The 20,979-nt window shown below is 36.7% G+C and overlaps 1 protein-coding gene across 4 annotated transcripts in view; it reads right to left on the bottom strand.

The window, feature by feature from the left end:
- Sema3a (semaphorin 3A) overlaps positions 1-20,979 on the bottom strand; it is a 447,300-nt gene that overhangs the window by 196,936 nt on the left and 229,385 nt on the right. For 3 of the 4 annotated variants that reach the window (XR_013103905.1, XM_076913127.1, XM_034519468.2), the window contains one exon: positions 7,489-7,682. Coding sequence is in view for 3 of the 4 variants with exons in the window: in XM_076913127.1 (XP_076769242.1) it covers positions 7,489-7,600 (112 nt within the window). In the remaining variant the exon portion in view is untranslated. Of the gene's footprint in view, positions 1-7,488; positions 7,683-8,408; positions 8,546-20,979 lie in introns of those variants that run through there. The other variant, XM_076913128.1, reaches the window with a different exon arrangement.

The raw sequence follows: 20,979 nt of genomic DNA, 5'->3' as shown, positions 1-20,979 counted from the left end.
TAGATGACAAAATGACCAGACACTTTCTGGTGTGGTCCTGGAAGAAGATTGACGTACACAGAGCTACCGTTTATGGGGCTCTTCTGTTCACACAAGTTTGCTGAACCAAATGGTTCCAGTCGTTAACTTTACTGTAGAAGCTAGCTCAACACTTGCTTCCTCTAAAATGTCATTTTCCTAGTTTTGTTTTTGTTGATATGATAAAATACAATGAAAGAAAAAAATACAAAGCAACTAAAGGGAGAAGGGAACTTCTAACAATTCCATCTTATAGTCCATTATTGTGGGAAAAGTGAGTCATACAACAGACACAGCCAAAAATCAAAAGAAATTAATGCATAAATGCTCACTTGCTTTCTTGCTAGTTTCTGCTCAGCTAAATACCTTCTGTATTATGTAGCTAAGGATCCTTTGCCTAAGGAATGGTGCTACCCACAGTGAGCTGTGTCTTTCTACATCAGTTAATTTAAGAGAATCCTCCATAGATATGCCCATTGGCAATCACTTTTAAAGTCTCTTTTTTGGGTGATAGTAGGTTGTGTCTACTCAACTATTAAAATTAACTATCACCACCATACTGTTCAATTCACTGACTACCAATTTACATTTTTAGTATATACTAAAGGAATTACATTTTATCAAAATGTACACTTCAGATAAGACAACAAAGGCTAGCAAAAATGCACAAAAATCAATCAACAAAGAGTGACTGTTCTAACCACAGAACATATAAAAACACCAACTAAATCATATCTAGCCTTGCAAACATCACAATGTAGCAGAAACAAGATGATTAATGTAAGTACTTAAAAAAAACTAAATACTCATTTGATATGTTCAATAGATGTTCTTAATTTTCTTATGAATACACAAGTCAGTCATGTTATAATTCATCTATAGACAAATTTGTGATTGCATTATCACTATAGAGTTTGGTTAACACTGTTTCCCATGCCACATTTAAGGAAAGGAAACCTAAAGTTTCAGTTTTAGTGACGCATTCAATGGATGACAAAGATCACTGAGTTCGTAGTCTTTCTGTGTTTTACACTAAGATTGTAGAAAATAGAAAGAGCAAATCATTCTTCAAATTTATCAACAGAATTTTATTTTTGCTTATCTTCCTTCCCTAGTTCAACTATAAATTGTATATTTTCTTATCCTGGGTTTGACAGAGTCCAGCTTTGTTACTGTTTGGGAATAGTGTGTGAATTTCCTATTTATACAGATGTTTATGTCTTGGCAATAGAAAGAGATAGTAGCTGGAGACATTCGAAGTTATTTGTGTTAGATAGAACTTACAGAGTCTTCCATATGCTTGATTATAATTACCGTTAAAACACAATAAAACTCAAAGGAATAATTACTTTAAACTACAATGGAGTTTTCTAAATACTATTTTATATTCTCAGTTAGCTATCCCATAATTAAATAAGTGATGGGCCAAAATATATTACATGCAGGATTATTCTCTCTTATAAGCACATTTTATATAATTCATGTAAATATGTGCATATGTAAATTGTACAACACACACACATACTCACACACACACCTGGTATACCCTAATCTAATTGTCTGTAATCACTATTTCACTTTTTAGGTTGTTTAACTATGGATAATTTTATGGATAAATTTTTATTATAATTCTTATTTAAATTAAAATGTACTATCTCTTTCATACTTAAAGCCACTTACTTGTATGTGGGGAAATGTGCTAGTAAGTTCACCCTGAAGAGCACATCAAAACCCTTAGTAAAATTCTGTCCTCACCAATGTTCCCTCAGTTCGTGATACACACCATGACTCTTGAGTTAGTTTTCCCAGGGTTGGCCTTTACAATGTTACTCTGTGTGTATTTATTCTAGCAGCCTGCCTATTTTCAAACTAATGGAAGAGCTGTCACAAATTGCTACTGCCACCTATTAGCGGGAGCATAGAATTGCAAATCATGGTAATTCCATTAAGTAGTACCCTAGAAGCCAGAAAGAGGTAAAGGCAGTCTAGATTCACACTTATTCTTACTTTTGTTACAACTACTAGTTGATCTTTCCAAAATGAGCTTTATCCTAAGCAATAAACTCAGCACAGTGCTGACATAGTTTTGGAGGCTTACATATAACTTGTTGGCTATGGAATTTATAATTATAGAATTTTTCATTAAGGGTGATAATAGTAATTTTCTTACTGCATACATTGTCAAGAAACAGTATGAGGACTTAGTAAATTAAAGTTGCTAGGTGATGAGCAATTCAGAATTTATTTTCATAGTGGTAACTTTAGATTTACACAAGTCTAAGTAGGAATTTTGTTTAGGAAAATCTTGAATTTAGGCTTATAAAACTGTCATTCATGGATGTTTAAATGAAAAAAGAATCTGGATAAGAAGTTAAACTACAAATTTTCTCACAAACACCTATTTAAGTTATAGGACTTTTACATATATATCCAGAAATATGTCAGAAAATTTAGTCTATAAAACAATTCTATACTCACATTAATGATGTCCACACCCAATGGTTTAAATTTGATTTTTGGCAATAGGGATACAGATAATCATTTCCATTATTTCTATTTAAAGTTATCCCTTAATGAGCCCTCAGCTGCAAACTTAAGTATGCTTTAAATATAATTGACCCTAACTGCACTGTGATACTTTGTCTGTTAAGTATATTCTGATAATCAAGTATCGGAAATCAAAGAAAAATTGCCACCATAGACTTATGCCTGTTTAGTTCATTAAATCACTAGAATATATCCTCCTATTGCTTATACTTGTAGTGCCCTCAAACAAGAAGTCAGAAATCCCAATTCTAAACCATTCAGACTTCAGGTTTAATTATTAAAAGTTGTCACATTACAGAGTTCTTTGAAATAGTTTCACAGTCTCAGTGGTTTTCTGTTTCTTAAAGTCTATATTATATTTACTGTCACTTCAAAGGTCAACCTGCTTGACAGATTTAATAGAAGGGCCACAAATAGAGGATTTTCAGGAGCCTACATTTGATATCACCAGAGTTGAATGACAGGATACATTTGTGTCTTACTATATGTCCAACTTTCATGATTTTTGTTAGGATATGTCTTGAATAGATTTGTCAAAAATCTAGTTTTCACCATCTTAAATTCAAAACTTTTGAGTCAATATATGATTTGAAAACAAATACAATTTGAAAATAAAAATGTACTTTCAAAAAGAATCATTAACTCAGAAACCTAGAGACATGAAGTGACAATTTTAGAAAGTTGTTAAAACAATATATAATTTATAACTTCATAATTCTGTGCATGTGTGTATGCCTCTGTAGATTATAAACTCACATTTCTAGATATATTTTACTTGTAAGGCGATTATTAATGTAAAACCTATGCCATGTTATTGTGTGACTATTTAAGAGATCCTTGAAACATCTTAATAGTACCTAGAAAGTCAAATCTTATCTATACATATAAACACAGAGTCTAATAGAGTGGTTCTCAACTTTCCTAATGCTGCGAGCTGTGACCCTTTAATACAGGTCCTCATGCTGTGATGAACTCCAACATTAAAATTGTTTTATTACTACTTCATAACAGTAGTTTTGCTAGTGTTATGAGTTATAATGTAAATATCTGTTATGTAGAATGTCTGATATGTGACAGCCAAAGGGGTTGTGACCCACAGCTTGAGTACTCTCATTCTCTTTCTCCATATATATATATATATATATATATATATATATATATATATATATTGCAATATGTGACTTAAAATAGTTTTATCATTAAAATATTTTACTCTATTGATTACATAAATTTTTATTCAACAATAAACATTAATATCAGTTATAAATGTTTATTTATGATAATGGCATGTTTATGGAAGTAGCCACACAGGGGTATTAATACTTCTTTCTTAAATGTTTTTTAATTGCATCACAGAAAGAAATAAAGTTATGTAAACCGGCAATCATACTAATTTATTTTAAAGTAATCATAATATATGAAGATAAAGATACAGCAATTTTGATATTTTTATATAAAATTTTAATTAGTGAAAATTGGCTGTCTTGATTTAAATGGCCATCTCATTTTCACAATAATTAAAAAACTTGATTCTTGGAAAGAGGAAAAAATAGTGGAATAACAAAAAATCCTTTGAAATGTCTGCCCTTAAGTGCTATTTACTAAGTCCCCCCGCCCCCCATGAAGGAAAGGTTAAAATCATTGATTTAACCTTTGGATTCACCAGACACCATCATACTGAGACTTGCATGTGTCTTTGATTTCTTCCCAATCTGAGGCACATCGTGTACTGGAGAAAACCATTACATTGAGTGATGGAACATTTGTTACTTGTTTAAAACCTCCAAGTCTTTTTCCTCCTTCTTTTTGTGAATCATACAGGTTTTTCTGAAGATTTCATTGTACCACACATCTCAGATGAAAGATCATATGATTTCTTAGTATTTCATAAGAGGGGAAAAATTTGAGTAATTTTGTAGACTAAATAAACAGTTATGTACACATTTACAAGAGGGGGATTTGAACATTTAGCCAGATACAGTCCACACACTGAAGGAGGGCAGACTCATCTCTCAGTGAATGTTTCTTGAGGATAATTTCTATGTGACGCTGAGATTTACAGAGTTCTCACGTTTCCTTCCCCCACAAGGATTCTAAATCAGACTGGTTCAGAGGAGAAGCCAGCATACCCCATTTTTCTAATATTATCACTTCTCCAGATGGTTCTGACAACATCTATTCAGCTCCCTTTTCCTAGAAAGTAGAAGTACCTTATTAGATATGTAAGCACATCCCCTACAGAAGCTGCCTGAGTGCCTTTACTTCTTTTTCCCCTTTAACATATCAAATCTCTTTCATCTACTCCCAGGCAGAATGACAAGGAAAAAGCCAGCACAGTGATTGCCTGGAAATTCATCTTGGCAACCTGAGCAACGACAGAGTTAATGGTGGATCGTTGAAGACAAGTGACCATGGGAAATTAAGGTTGGCAGGGATTTAACTCTTCATGAGTCATGCGGCAATATTTTTAAGAGTGATGCAGTAGATAGTTTAAGTGTGTTTGACGTCTAATTAAGTCAGAAAAAAAAAAAGAAGAAGATTTAAAAAAGAAAATCTCTCTCACAGTTAGAAACAAAGTCTTGACAGGTGATTATCAGGCATGTGCTTTAGCAAAACAAGTGTGTGTGAAGAGACACAAAGGTAAAGACACACCAATAAAATGACTGAAGAAATCTGCGGGAACTCTTCCTCTTATCCCTTGCTGTTGTTCACTTTGCAATTTATTTTATCAAACTGCCAAGCTCTTAATTTATCAATAGCATCCTTACAGAGCTCTGCGGAAGATATAAATTTAAAGGAAAGCACAAAAATCCCTGCCATAGGGAAAAACCTGTTAAGACAGAGACAGTGTTGCATATCTATCTATCTATCTATCTATCTATCTATCTATCTATCTATCTATCTATCTATCTCTTGATAATGTATACAGACCTCATCAGCAGACAAGTTTAAACATATGTACATAAAAAAGAGCAGTTTCAATTCAACACTATCAACATGATTTGAATGACTAGGCATGACAGGTGCCTCCTCTCTGACTGACAATAATTTGCCAAGAAAATAAAATTTTCACAAAATAGGAAAATGTAGTGAATTTTAATCTTATATTACAGTTTATTCAACAACTAGAAAACTCTTTCTAAGACTATTAGATTCTTAAAATATACTTTATTATTTCAAATTTGCTAACACCAAATTGTAGCCTGCAACCATTTGATATCTTAGAGACCCAAACCTGGGTATCACATTTTTAAAAATCAAAGTTGAATGTTAAACTTACAAGAAGTATAAGCTTGAATAAGATAAACTGACAATCTATATATAGTTTTATGGTATCTTCTCAATCATACAATTCAAAGATCAATGAAAATGTAGATTATTTTACATAATATGTAGCTAATTTCAATAAAGTTATATAGAAATACAGTAGAGACTTAATGAAATAGTTAATGTACACTATGTGATATTTCAATACTCATGTAATAATCTAACTGCTTATTTTGTGTTAAATCTATGTGCAATTATATGCTCAATGAAATATTATACTAAAAATAATTTTCCAAGTCAACATATTCTATCCTAAGTTGAATCCAAATGCACACATTAATAGGTGTTTAATTTTCTCATGCAAAATGTGAAAATTATGCCTCTTTCTTAATTGATATCCCTATTCACACTAAAGAATTCAGAGAAAGTTGTCCTCTATCATGTGAAAATTAGAAATACATTTTCTTTGTAACAGTCATGTATGAGAAGGAAGCGTGTCTAGAATTAGCCAATACTCTTCATGAGTCTTGTTAGCTGAATATATAGCAGAGATGGAAGCTACTCACTGTCCCACCCCCATTCAAGAAATCTGAGAATCATAGGAAATCAGCACCTTGGGGAGTTAAACTATAAGAGTTAAAATGGTTTAATCTTAAACTCCATTTAATAAGATCTGAGTTAGAGAAATACCCTCTGTCACTAAAAGTTTTGTATACACACACACACACACACACACACACACACACACACTTTAGGAATTGTGTTACCATTACTTTACACATCAGTCTTTGAGATTTATCCAAACAAATATAGAGCAAATATTTTCTTTAAAATTGTCATCTGAAAACACACACACACACACACACACACACACACACACACACAGAGGAATCTGTAACAGAAAGTATCATATGACCTCACAGGGTTCTTTTTTATAAATTTACACTTAAAAAGAAGTTCATGTAACTAACTAGCTGTTTCACTAGAGAATATCATTCCTTGAATTGCCACTTAACTACATATGGAATTAAATAACATTTTATTTCAAAGGCTAGTTTTACACCAATTAGGGAAACACAGTCTTTTCGCCATCATAACACAGTGTGGAAAAACTAGCCTGTTCTCCCCAGTTTATATTCTCTTGGCAAACCATGATCTACTGCTTATGTTAAGCATCTGAGTGTCAGATTTGAGCAAACTGAATATTCATGATGACGATTAACCATTTAGTGCCTACAACTAAGGAGATACTGTTCGTTGTAATGGTTATGATAGGTGAGGCATGAATTTCTATAAAGATGGCATTCTTTTGCATTTGTAGTCATTTAAAAATATTTTAATAGAAGTAAAGTGAGAAGAATGAACGGCACATAAGAATGATTAGAAGGTACCCAGATCAGCATGCACGGAGCAAGCACACAGCTAGCTCACTGTGATTAAATGTTCTTTGTTTGCATTTAAGTTGTCACATATCAAACAGAAGACGTGCTTTTTTGTTGTTTAAGGGAAAGTGTTTAAATTTCCACGGAAATTTTCGATAAATGGCACAGGTTTCCCAGGTTAAACTAAAGCTTTGATGGTTAGCGTTGGGAGTTCAAGCAAAGAAAGGAGGAGGGATTACAAAGATAGCGAGATAAAATAAAAGGAAAGCTTTACCTTTGTACGATAATTTCAGTCTTGGCACATTGTTCTTTCCGTTTGCATAGTTTGCTCTGGCTGTAAGTATTACACCCCAGAAAAGACAGGCAATCCCAGTGAACCAGCCCATGCTGCAGACGCTGGAGGGCCCTGAGCTGCTGCAGCCTTCCTTCCTGTATTGTGCGGCCAGAGAAGTTCAAACAATCTGGAAACTGGAGGTAACAGGTGATTTAGGTCAGTTTCATTCATAAATGCAGACAATCAAGACCTCATGGCAACACTAACGTCTCTTCTTCTGTAACAGTCACGGAATCACAAAAACTTCAAACCCTCAAAAAAAAAAAAAAAAAGAAAAAAAAAAGAAAAAGAAAAAAAGAAAGAAAAAGAAAAGAAAATCGAGCCAGGCACGGGATAATGAGGCACAACTGTTGTGTGGAAAGAAGAAAAAAAATTAACAAGGGCTGCAGCAGTGGTGCTTAAGAAGCAGTTCCTTTTATCTCTGCTCCGCTGATAGCCGGTGGCTGACTCTAATCCTGCTCCCTCTCCCTGCTTCAGTCGGCTCCGAGGAAGCAGAATGAAAAGGAAACAGAGAAAGAGAGAGAGAGGAGAGAGAGGGGGAGCGAGCAGCCCTGAGCAGCGCGGACTTTTCCTGTGCACAAGCAGGGAGAGATGACACAGGATCCCGCGGACAGGTTTTCCCAACACTCACTAGACGCGCTGACAATGGGAGAGGAGCGAGCTCAACCCACTCCCCTTCCCTCTTGTCACACAACACATGCAAAAAACATCTCGCTGAGATTAGAGCCGGGAGCAGAACCCTCCGGCGTGCCTGGGAGAGGCATGGGGCTATAAATTTACCTCCTGAGGCAAGCGTTGTTTTATAGCCATTTTGGGGGAGCAATTTTGATTTTTTTTAAAAATTGAATTTGGCTACCTACAGAATTTACAGTCCATGCTCATTACACAGCCTCGCTGAACTTGTGCAGTGTGTGTGTGTGTGTGTGTGTGTGTGTGTGTGTGTGTGTGTATCCTCGCATCAGTGTAACTTTAACCACGGAAGGTTTTAAAGCCCCTTTAGAGATTATTCCCGCCTCCACGCACCCCCCCCCCCTTGGGTTTAGCCACCCCCTTCTCCTGCTCTACAACAAGTGTAGTGAAGAAATTCCTTGGAAAGCCCATATAAACGATCAGTTCAAGACAAATATAGGTCCACTGAGAATTATAAATTACAACAGGGGATTCGCGAAAGGATACTCCAAATTTAAAAGTGCCGGTGGAGGTTTTGCAGCTTCTGGAAAGCAGTGGCTGACTCTGCAAAGGCACCGCCTCTTATTAATTAGATCCACTTCCCTCGTGCTGGCTTCAAGGGCAGAGGAAGATGGCAAAGTTCACAAAAGTCCCTGCTGAGTGTCAAGGACCAGAATTAAAAGAAAAGTGTGTTCTTGTGTCTTCATGAACTGGTGAGGGGTGACTCAGTTCTCTGTGGGGTACAGGCATGTATTCGGAGCCGAGTTGGACCTCATTAATTCTCTGCCATGTAGGCATGCTGTTTGTGGGGTCTAAATTTTCTCTTTTACGTTTCTTTCAAGATCCCTGACATCTAGTGGTATTATGGGATTTGGGTAAGACTTGTATAAAAGCTCTAAGAGAACACCCTGTACATTTCCTGTAATCTTCTCCGTACTCTGTTTTTTACCAGCACCTCTAAACACTTGAAATCCGGAAGAGAATTCCTGTTTGATGTTCTGAACGTTTCTTGGCAGAAAAGACAGGTCTCAAAAACACAAACACTTTTTGAAAGTACTCATAAAAGTTATCTAAGCATTGCCATGATAACTTTCCTACTGTCTGTATACCAACAGCACTCTTCCCCTGACCTCTGTGTGAATCTAGAAGGAGGAGGGTTTAAGGGAGGAGGGGGAGGGGAAGACAGAGCCTACTACACTAAATTGATTTGTCAAGCAGATCTTATTGTATTTGTCAGTTCCTGAAAGCCTATTGATCAGTTAGTATTGTTAAGAATATAAACTCCAAAATCATGTTGATTTTACTCTTTCCACCCTTGTTATCGTGAGCACTTTTCACGCTTTAGGGAAAGGATTAACTGCAAACGACAAGAGGCTTGTTTGTCTGCCTTTATAGACACTCATCCTGCAAAGGAATTCTGGCCCCATTTGGGATTATCTAGAGAATTCCAATAGTGAATTATCCCAGCTAAACACCAGCATTATTACTTTGAAGCATTTCCCCTTTCTATTTACTTTATTTTCAACTGTACAAAGAGATCTCCAACATGTTTCTTGTGTAAAGCAGGGGGGTACGTTTATTTCTGTCAACACAGAACAGGATGAAATAATATGTATCTATTTTGCCTGTTAAAAGTCTAATCATAGAATTTTTCATATGTTCTTCAAAAAATAATAGTTAATTTCAATGGTAAAAGCTCAGATTGATTCTATAGGAAGAACATTTCATCTTAAATTTGAACAATGAAACAGGAGAACATTACTGAATTGTACAAATGAATAATTTACACTAATGTTAATATCTGGAATTATATACACAGTTCATATTTACAAACACCTCTATTCTTATAACTTTGATACAATTAGTTTTGGGCAACATAAAGGCCTTTGGGGCTTAGACACCTGCTGTTATCTCATCTGACTTTAGCAAGATTAACTAAAGCTGTTTCCTAACTTTATAACAATTTTGCGTGCGCACGCGCACGCACACACACACACACACACACACAGAGACAAAGAGAGAGAAGAGAGAGACAGAGAGACAGAGACAGAGAGAGAATTAAGTTTAAGCCCTTAGCTGAAGTAGAAGCAAGGCAGGAGAGTACTTGCTCAAGAGTGTGTGAAAACACAGGACTTAGCTGAAGGTGACAAACAATATGGATTCTGAACCATCCCTCCAGCTGTTACCATTCACTCAAAGAACCTGTGGCCCAAGGCATGGCTTGATTGAAACTGCTCATGTGCCACCAAAAATCCGGAGTTTTCTGTATTTACTACTGTAGGTAAGAGTCAGAAAGTAGCATATTGATCTTTTAACACTGACCATTCAAGTATAGGAAAATACTCTATTTCACACAAAAGCGTTCTATTTTCAATTGCACTCCCCTCCACAGCCTGTGTCTTGAACCACAATGAAGTCTATTAGCAACTGAGTTCCTGATCCTTGGAACCTTTCAAGTTTTCAAATGTAAGTACTGCCTCTGGTGAGTGATCACAGGCTTCCTAGGATGGTGTCCTTGTGCTTACTTTGACAAAGAACTCAGTAGCTTTTAGCCTCACCCCCATTTCATACCGAGATAGGTTAGTAAGAATTTACTGGGCATTGTACTTGATTTTCCAGAGAAACAGTTTACAACAAGTTAGGTAATTTTTATTTTATTTTTTTCCAATAAAGACTCAGGTAGTTTCAGAAGTTACTTGTTTAAATATTTCTTTTGTGGGGAGATTTTTTCCCCTTAGGTAAAATTAATGTTTTTATTTTGAAGGGCCCACTAATATTTTGTAATTATGAAATAACTTGAAAGGGCAAATGCCTATTATTTACAACTAAATTTAAGTAAGGCTGGGGGTAGTGGTTGTTCACTTGGTAAATTACTTTCTGTGAAAGCATGGGACTTGAGTGCAAATCCTTAGCACCTAAGTGATAGCACATCATGGAGGCATGTATCTATAACTGTTGCAAGAGGTGCCTCCCTGGAGCCCACTGGCCAGACAGTCTGGTCAGTCAATGAGGTCTAGACTCAGGGAGGGATCCTTGACTCAGAAAATAAGGTGGGGACAGAGAAAAATGTCAGCTTTGGTCTCCACCAGGCACTGCCATAAACTTGTGTGCAACCACCCACTCAAACTCCTTCCTCCACAAATTACACACAGTCTCTCTCTCTCTCTCACACACACACCACACCCATACACACCACACACGACACACACACAGAAACGTATACAATACTCAGACAACACACACACACACAGACACACACACACACACCACTTACTTTCCTAGGGTATAAATACCCTGCATTTTCCTGAGTAAAGACATTTGTTGCATTTGTAAATAAAAGAATGCAAAGGCTGAGCATGGTTTGAATGCATTGCAATGAATGATTTAGTGTGTAAATCTACTTAGAATGGACTTGATGGAACAAGCACACTTCAAGTCTCATTTCATTGTGATTGTAGCCTTTCCTTCCAAATGTGATCACTACTAAAAATTAGTAAGTTCTTAAGAGAAAATACTTAACTAGGGAATTCTCAAAAAGTTAATTAATCAGATTTTCTAACAAGACTGAAAAGACAACCAAACATGAAAACAAATTTTACCTCTTTTATCAAGATGTTTTTGATTGGGTTATATATATATATTTTTAAAAATAGCATCTGTTATTTCCTGTTTTTTGTTTTCCAAGAGACTGCTTCATTAGTCACTGAGAATCTTATGATCATCGACATTATAGCAAATGCTGTAGTTAAAGCCAACCCTCCTCATTCTCAGGTTGAAATTCATTTTTAATAAATAATTTTTTTTTCTGGAACTGGGAATTTGAACTTTTTTCCCTAAAGATAATTAATGTAGGTGAAAAAAATGCTTTAGGAGATCAGAAAACATCCCATCAATTGAGATGCTTTCCAAACTAAATATTTGATGTATTGCATGTTCTGTTCAAAACCGCTCATTACTTAAGGATTACTATAGTCAGGGATGGGAACCCAGGGTTGGCAGGTTAAAAGCGATGTCTCAGAAATTAAGTTACACTTTGCATAATCTGACCCTTATGAATGCTTTTAGCATAAGCAGTAGCTGTGGAAGCATGAGCTGAGAGAAGGAATTGGTAAAATGCAAAGGGAATTCAGTCTCTACAGAGGCATTAACTCCTCCCTGCCCCCTAATGCCCTGGGAATACAGATGTGGTAAAATAAGGCTGTCTTAGGGCTGAATTGAACTTGCAACATAGTGAGAAATTGCTCATTTTGCAAATTAACTGTAGTAATAAATATTAAGTCAATGCAGAAGGGGATGAGAAACTGACCAAAGAGCTATACTGTTGCTATATATCATAAGAAAAACCCAGATAATTAAAGCTGTCAAAAACCACAGGGAAAATTTGTACTGGTGACCATCTCTCTCCTTGAGTGGAACTAGCAGGTGGCCTCTGTTAGCTTAGTTAGACTGTCAGAGTGGGGAAGTAAGAAGTAGCTAGAAAAATAAGCTGAAGTTATGGTTTGTGTCTAAATTGCCCAAAATGTCTAAACCTAGTCTTAGGAGGGTGTTTTGATTGTTTGTTCTGTTTTATGAAATTATTTTAGAAAAGCTGTTTCACTACCGTGGTCTCTTTTATTTTATCATATCACTCTACCATATATTAGCATTCAAAAATGTTTTAAAATGGCACACCTTTTAACCATTTTGATCTGTGCTAGAGCTTGTTACAACCCCACCCCCACCCCCACCCCCACCCCCACCCCCACCCCCACCCTGGCTTCTTTGTTAGATCATCTCCTAAATGAGTTTCCTAATCTACCAGACACTGCAAATACCTGTTGGTGGTGGGTTTTAGTGACAGTCTCCACCTCAATGGAAAGGGAACAAGAACGTTTTCAAGTGAGACAAAAATCCCATTGTTAATAGTGATTAGCAGAGGCTCACCAGTAAGCTGGAAAAGAGGCAGCATCTGCAGAATCTAAGTGACAGGGGCAGGTTTCAGGACATGAAGTTATTCACATTTTGCTTCCAAAAGGCACATTACACTCAAGCTCACTGAATAAATAAATAACTAGATCTACACTAAATATACAAAGTGTAGAAGCTGGCAACACTGCACAAAGAATTACTTTCCATTTGACTCATGCAAAGGAGATGCAAAGAGTTTCCCTGTTAACCTAGGCACAGGCACAGAATGTTACACCTCTGATGCTTGGCTGCTACAGGGTGCAGAGACAGGGTGAATTAAAATGCTTTTCAGTAGTTTGAGATCCATAATGACGGGGAACAGAAACTTCTAAGAGGATTCAAACATTCACAGGAAGGAGAGTTTGTTATAAAGGCGAAACCAACTGTTAATTGTGACAGTGATTTCAAAACTTAGCATGCAGTCAGCTTTTCAGGATCACAGACGTCCCCAAATTTTAATCGGTAAAAAGGGAAGGCTGGGCCTATTCTTTTCCTATGGCACATTGCCTCCAACTTAAAACATCGAACCTGGCCCAGGCCAGGCCTCTCTTTTTTTTTTTTGCTATGGGGCAGTCATTACCCACCTTCCTGTCACTGCCTTGGCTATAGCTGCCAGTTTATAGGAGACATTAGAAAATGCCTTGTTTATTAATTTTTTTATTCACAAGGATTTGTGAAAAAGATTCAATTTCCCAATTTTCTTTAATGTGTATCCATAAAATTAAACCCTGGGAAACAAAAATTGAAAAATTGATTGAGGTGACTTCATTTTCTTCCCCTGCTGTATCAGAGAGAGAAACAGCATCCAGTCTATAGCTGTCTATCGCCTTCAGTGACGGACCCCGGCTGGAAAGGTGGGGTGGGGGCTGAGGACTTTAATAGCTGTTTAATAACTGAAACAGTTATTATCTACTTGATGGTTTTGCATAATATTTGTACATGACTTAAAAGACTTAGAGACCTAAAAAGAAAATTCTAACTGAATTTTATAATCCTCCTTTGACACAAAATGTCTACAATACCTAATTGTCTTCTCACACAATTTTCAATTATGTTACCTCAAATAAAGCTTTGCTAGTAAACTAACATAACTTGCACATTGGCATGAGGAAAATATTAGTTTACCTATGTACTTATGAATTTAAATGATGAGAATGTTTTCCCTTTTAAGAAGCATGTTTTTTCATATCATATATTCCAATCAGATCTAGGTTTTCCCAGTTCCTCTTAGATCTGCTCTACCTGCTCACCCATCCAACTCTGAGCCTCCTTTATCTAGATTTTTAGAAAACAAACAGAATAGGAACCAAACCAAGAAAGAAACAATAACAAAAAAGCAAAAGCACAAGAAATACACACACAGACAGGCACACGCAGAAACACACACACAATGAGAAACCATAATATACAAGCAAAGGGCTGAGAAGAAAAAAATGTCTCAAAAAGTAGTATGAAAAAAAATCATCAAAATACCATTTTGTGTTGACAATCTACTGCTGGGCATGCAACCTGCCTTAGTGAAACTCTGGGAGAAAACTGATTTGTCCTTTGCAAGCTTCTGTGTTGGGGGTGGGGCTCTTAACCACTAAGCCATCTCTCAGCCCAATTAACAACATTAAAAAAAAAATTCTACAGTATAGCTCCAGCTGTAATGTAGGGGAGGATGGCCTTGTAGGGCATAGGTGAGAGAGGAGGGCCTTGGTCTCATGAAAGTTGGATGCTGAGTGTGGGGGAATTTGAGGGTGGGGAGGTGGGAGTGGGCAGGTAGGTAGGGGCAAATCCTCATAGAAGCAGGAGGAGGGGGGATGGGATGGGGGGTTTCTGGGTGGTGGGGGGAATGGGGAAAGGTGATCACATCTGAAATGTAAATAAAATATTCAATAAAAAATATTTATTCTAAAAAAAATCATTCTACAGTATATCATGCTTCAGAACATTACAAACCACATACTGAATGCAGTCAACTTTGTCAGTAATTAAATGAGGTAGTTAAAAGAACTTGTTATTTTTGTCAAATCTCATTGACTTCTACATTAGACACTGTTAATTCAATGATGTCATGACACCTACTTCAATCCCTAGTGAAAAAAAAAAGTAGAGAAATACATGTAAAACTGAATGGACTAAACTAAACATGGTAGTCCATTTCTTAGGTGGGTGTTGGACTTCAGGGAAGCCCTGAGACACTTCTCCAGGAGTGGGAAAGCACAGTATACGAGATATGACAAAGCTGAACCTGGGGGTCTCTGGGCCCCCAATCGCAGCTGAAGTACTGCACAGAGAAGTCACAAATGAAGTGTTAGGGGATCCCCAAACCTGTGACAAGGCCAGGGCCATGGTGGTCCTCAAACTCTTGGACATCTAGGTACTGTTGAGAGTCCTGTAAGAGCCAAGAATGGAGTCTGAGGCCCAGAGGCTGATGAAAGAGTCTAGCGGGGAGGGGGGGGGGGAGTGAGGCGGATGGGGGGAGTGGGAAGGAAGGAGTAGGGGGTGGGGGGAGGGGGGCGGAGGTTGGGAATAGAAAGCTGTTACTTAGCTCAGTGGTGATTGTCTTGAGTTTGGTGGGGCAGCTGTGGCTGGAAACACAGAGAAGCCTTCTACTGGAGAATTAAGCTACAGCTTGATAGTCAAATGCCTTCTCCATGGCTCCTCATTGCGGATCTTGATGCAAGAGACAGTCCATGGTTCTAAACAGTTTACTGACTGTTCATTTCAGAGAATGGATACATACCATACCAACTTCACAGGGTGGACCCAAGATTAAATACCTTTTGCAGGGAGGAATGTCTGGAAAGGGAAACTTATTGGCTACACCCCCAGGGCCTCTGGGTACCTCATTAGCGCAGAGAACTCTGTTCTGGGGCTACATGACCCGTGGTCATGTTTCCTTATGTAGGGATTTGCCAGTGATTTGCCAGGAAGCAGGGACCTGCCTAAGTCTCAGGTATGTACCTACTCAGTCTTCAAGTGTCAGATCCACTCTACTTTATCAAGCTTTCTGTCATGGTTTACTATCCCACAACCAAATCTAAGTACAACAATGAAGCCAGCATCCCTACAGAGCTGTTTGTTGTCGACAAGGTACAGTCTGACTGCAGTCATATCCTGTGGCCAGACACTCATGTATCAGAGCTGAACACGGGGCAAGGGTTTCATATAGAGATTGGAAAGAAAAGCATGGCTCTAAAATGGCCTTTTATAAAACAATTGTTAAGAATTATCGAGTGAGTACCAGGGAGTTTATTGAAATGAGGAAAGATCTTGGCTGCTATTAATTTAGTAGTCTTAAAATATGTCCTTTGCTTGTTGTAGTTTAGAGTATTAAATGCAAAGGAATTTGCATATCATGTACAATGTATTTGACCGTAAAGAATAAGATGGCATAAATTATAATGTGAAGAGTACAGAAGGGTACAAGAATGCAGAAAGCATGACCAGCAAACATGAGGTTGCCTTTGTTAATTAGCCTTGCGACGGCAAGCAGCTGCAGTTCGATGAAGAATAACATTTCACCACTTAACAGATTGCTGGTGACTCACGTGACCAGATGTGAATATGAGATCCTCCACCTTTCATAGCTTGTACAGTATAGAAGAGAACAGTGTCTCTTTTGCTAAGTCAAGCCTTAAACTACTTGAAGACCCCTTACTAGTACTGACTAAATCCTCAATGTGTGAGTGGGTCTTAATAACCTGAGTTACAAGTCCCGTGAGCTAGTGTTATTTATGTTTCATGGAAAATTATTTTCCCAGATAAGTGCCATACTTAACTTTAGGAAACAGAGAAGTTAGGGTCAATGGGTGAAACACCTGTACAATTATTAAGGGGCTATCTCCTGCTACTATTTATACTTTCTGTCATTACCCCTCACAGGTTGATAGATCTCTTTAGTGTTTTAGCTGTTCACCATGTTTTGTTTCACGCTGCTTTTGGAACTCTAGGGAATCCTGATTGGCTGGTAAATAAGTTAATTTTTCATTCTGGTGGAATTTGAGCTATAATAGCTTCAACAGGAGCCCTTCTACATTTCTTCAGTGTTCTGTGTCAATGCATGGGACTGAATTATAAGACAATGTTTGCCATCATGTTACCCATTTATCACAAAATGTCAGTTCAAGTCATAGGATCAGTGATATGGATATTTTGAGTTATAGAATAATAATAAATGTTAACTTTTAAATTTTTTATTAATATTTTAATTATCATAATTCCTAAAAATAGCAAAATGCATGGACAATGCAGCACAATGTTTGTTGTCTTCTGAATAAGACTGTCATTTTTATGCCTAAGAACAGTTAATAGCAAGGCCTTCTAAAAATACTGGCAGTTGGTAACAGGATCAAAGATAGTTTATAAAAAAATCATGAACTTTTCAAATCCACCCCATTGTTTCTTTTAAATAATACAGTGTTTCAAATGTAAATTCAGTAAATAAGAAAACCGGCTTCACCTCTCTCTAAATGGAGTCTATCAGAAAGGGGTTCAGATGTCACTAATTATTTCATAGAAATAATCATGTTGAAGCTTTACACAAGCGAAAGCTTTAGCATGCTTTCGGACTGGCATGTCAGGATGAAAATAAAAACCCTTCTGCTGACGTGGAGCTGATTGAGTTACATTTAACAGGATGCAGGGCATGGCGCTTCAGCTATCTAACGGTGGTGGGCTGTTTGCCACCCCAGAAGCAAGATCATGTTTCCTCTGCCCCATGCAATTTCAGAAAGCTTTTATAAAAACTTCATGATTGACACTATGGCACTCTTCCCAATCTGATTTATTTGAATGTTACTATCACCGTGATAAATGTATACTGTCAAAGTATTAGAAAAGAAAGTAAAATAATCTAGCCTTTCACTTGGTAAGTTTTAAAACGCTTAGTTTATACTGTAGAGGCTAAGACAGCCTTTTATTTACACTAATGGTTTTTCTCTGATTGCTGTTGAGTCTTTATTTTTTTTACTTTTACTAAATGAGTTTGAAATACGTTCCACAGGTCTTTCCTGTTCACATGTAAAAAGGAGTGATTGGGGACGATCAAATGAAGTAGTAAGATATATGTAAAACATAGTAAATATATAATTCCTTGGGGATATCTAGCATCAATTAAGCTATTCCTTTCTTTTTTATGCAATTTCTTTTTCAAAGTCTCACAGAACTGGGGGCATCCCAGCCCTGATTCTGCACTGTAAGCTAAATCTCTGCACAAACAGACTGGGCTTGGGGCATGCATGGAAGTACACCCGGTGCCAGTAAAGTCAGATTTCTGAGTCGTTTTATGTAACATCACAGTTTTAATGGCAATGTTTCAGTGGTGAGACTCATATGATCTGCTCCCCATGATTCCATTGTACAAAACCCTTTCACACAATGGAACTCACAACTTTTAAGTGGCTGACTTTACAACTCTTGTTGTAGTTCCTGTGCAATGTAGGGTTAGCAGCAAGAAACAAAGCTGACTGTCAAATTTGTTATATTCAGATGAATGGCCAAAACAGGAAGGAAAATAACTTCTGAGTGTTTTCAAAGAATCCTATCTTTCTGTCAAATCTTTCTTCAAAGTATTCCATAAATTCCATAACTCATTAAGGTTGATCTGGAATTCAAAGTACAACATTCAGACAACAAGTCAATATTTAGTTTTATAGAAAGATTAAAAATTTATTTGATAACATGGTTAAACTAAAGAACTTTTAGTTTGCGATGTTCAGAAAAGTGTATGGTAGGATGATGAAATGCCCTTAAATAGAATTTCATTGCACATAGGTCTGAAATAACTGAGTTTCATTTTGCAGTTCTCTCAAGCTGAAAGTCAGGTGTTGCGCAATTTAAGAGGTAAGGCCTCTTCTTGTTTAAATAGGTGTGGGAAAAATGTATCTCCCTTTTCCCAAGAGGTCAGTGGGTGTGTTGGTACAAGAGCTAGGATTCCTCAGAACCACTGTGAAGTTGCCGCTGTGGCTAGCAAAGACTGAGAGTGTACACAAGTAGACGGTCTTGAAACAATGATTCAGGGAGGAGAATGAGGTTATGTGTTTTTCTTCTCATAGTACTATATATTTGTAAACACACACACACAAGGAGTTACATGTGTATATATATATCAGCATACATGTACACACAGCTGATAGAAGCCAGAGTTCATTTGGGCTATGGTCCCAGAGAAATGGAAGTCCATAATACCAGTCCAGCATGGCACTAGACAGATACAGTGGCTAGAGCAAGGGGAGATTGCATATTCAAACTCAAATGGGAAGAAGAGACAGCAAACCAGAAGTGACACAGGCCCTTAAAGTGTCAGAGCCAGCACCTGGAAACACATCAATACAGGTGATGTATTTCCTCGAGCAAGTGTGCTCTTCCTTCCAATAAGGATGCTCCTCCTTCCCCCACCAAGGATGCTGTTCCCTCTAGCAAGGGCGCTCTTCCCGGGCCTCCTCTAACAGACACCAAGTAGGAGACAAATCTTCACATGTCTGAACCTTTGGGGGGCATTTGTCACTCAAACCAGCATAATTTCCATACATATGTACATACTTAAAGTCATCCATATAAATATATGAATATATACATTTACATATTCAATGTAATTCAAAAGTAGCTATTTAGCTTTTGTAGCAGGTGGTATGCTAACTTTATAAGAATTCTGAGATAAGCGAGCATATTACCAAACATCCAGGGGTTTCAGTTCAAGGGAGACACAACATAATCTTGCCTGTTAGAAGCACACAGAAACATTTTTTAATGCCAAATTATTAACTTTAAAACATATTTTCTCCTGTCTTTTAAAAGTATTTAGTAAAACTAGGACATTTTCTAGTCATGTGTCATAAAATATTTCTCTCCTGTCACAAATGATACAAATTCGTCTGGAATTTTTGGCATCTAAGTGTCGGTGGAGCACTGGGCCTTGGCCATTTTTGTAATAAACCTTGGTTGACCATGTTTCCCTTTACTGGTATTTACAATACAATAATAAGAAGTCTCTCTAAATCTTCTCTGCTCTCATAACTATTTTTAAAAATGGCTTTTTAAACTTTTTTTCCTGAAGTTAGAAATTAGAGTAATTCGTCAAATAAGGGCCATCTCTTTGCTTCTTATAACTTCATTATAAATTCTGGTAAAAGTAAATATGGTCAACTAAATTTTGTTACAAAGATGAATACCATATATTTATAAAACATAAAAAAATAACATTAAACATCTAACAACTATGTGACTTTTGTAGTTAACGAGTTAGTAGTCTATTTATATTGTGATTCAAATTTAACTACCAAGAGAGTTGAGTCTTTGTAAATAATGAATATTATTTTCATTTTTTATTGTTTTTTCCTTTTGGATATTTAATTTCATATTTATTAAATATGTAATTATTTCTCTGTTTTATTTTGGTACAAAATCTTTGATGAAATTTAAATTAAAATAGAGAAACAGAAAAGAAGATGCTAAGGCAACTTCTTAGTGATTTTACCAGTTCGGAAAATGAGCAGGCTACCCTCCCTGTTGTCAAGTAAGAGTAACAGCAGAAGACTTTAATTATTCCATGTCATGAAATGTATGTGTTGGTATGCATTTGTATGTTTACAGGCTTGTGATTAACATAAATGACAGATTACATTATTGAATGTACACAGGACAGTGTGTTGAGGGGAGCCCAATCTGAACACTGCTTCCAGTTTTGGCAATAATCAGTTATAGTGCTGCATAGTGGATTTCTTAGGGCTTCAATATCCTCTACAGATAAATTAATTGGAGGAAATAAACTAAATCCCCATTCCCTTCTAATTCTGACAATATTATGTTCTAACACATTGACTTGGT

This window comes from Arvicanthis niloticus, chromosome 15, assembly GCF_011762505.2.
Source record: "Arvicanthis niloticus isolate mArvNil1 chromosome 15, mArvNil1.pat.X, whole genome shotgun sequence".
Lineage (NCBI taxonomy): Eukaryota > Metazoa > Chordata > Mammalia > Rodentia > Muridae > Arvicanthis > Arvicanthis niloticus.
This window is presented reverse-complemented; position numbering and strand designations above follow the sequence as displayed.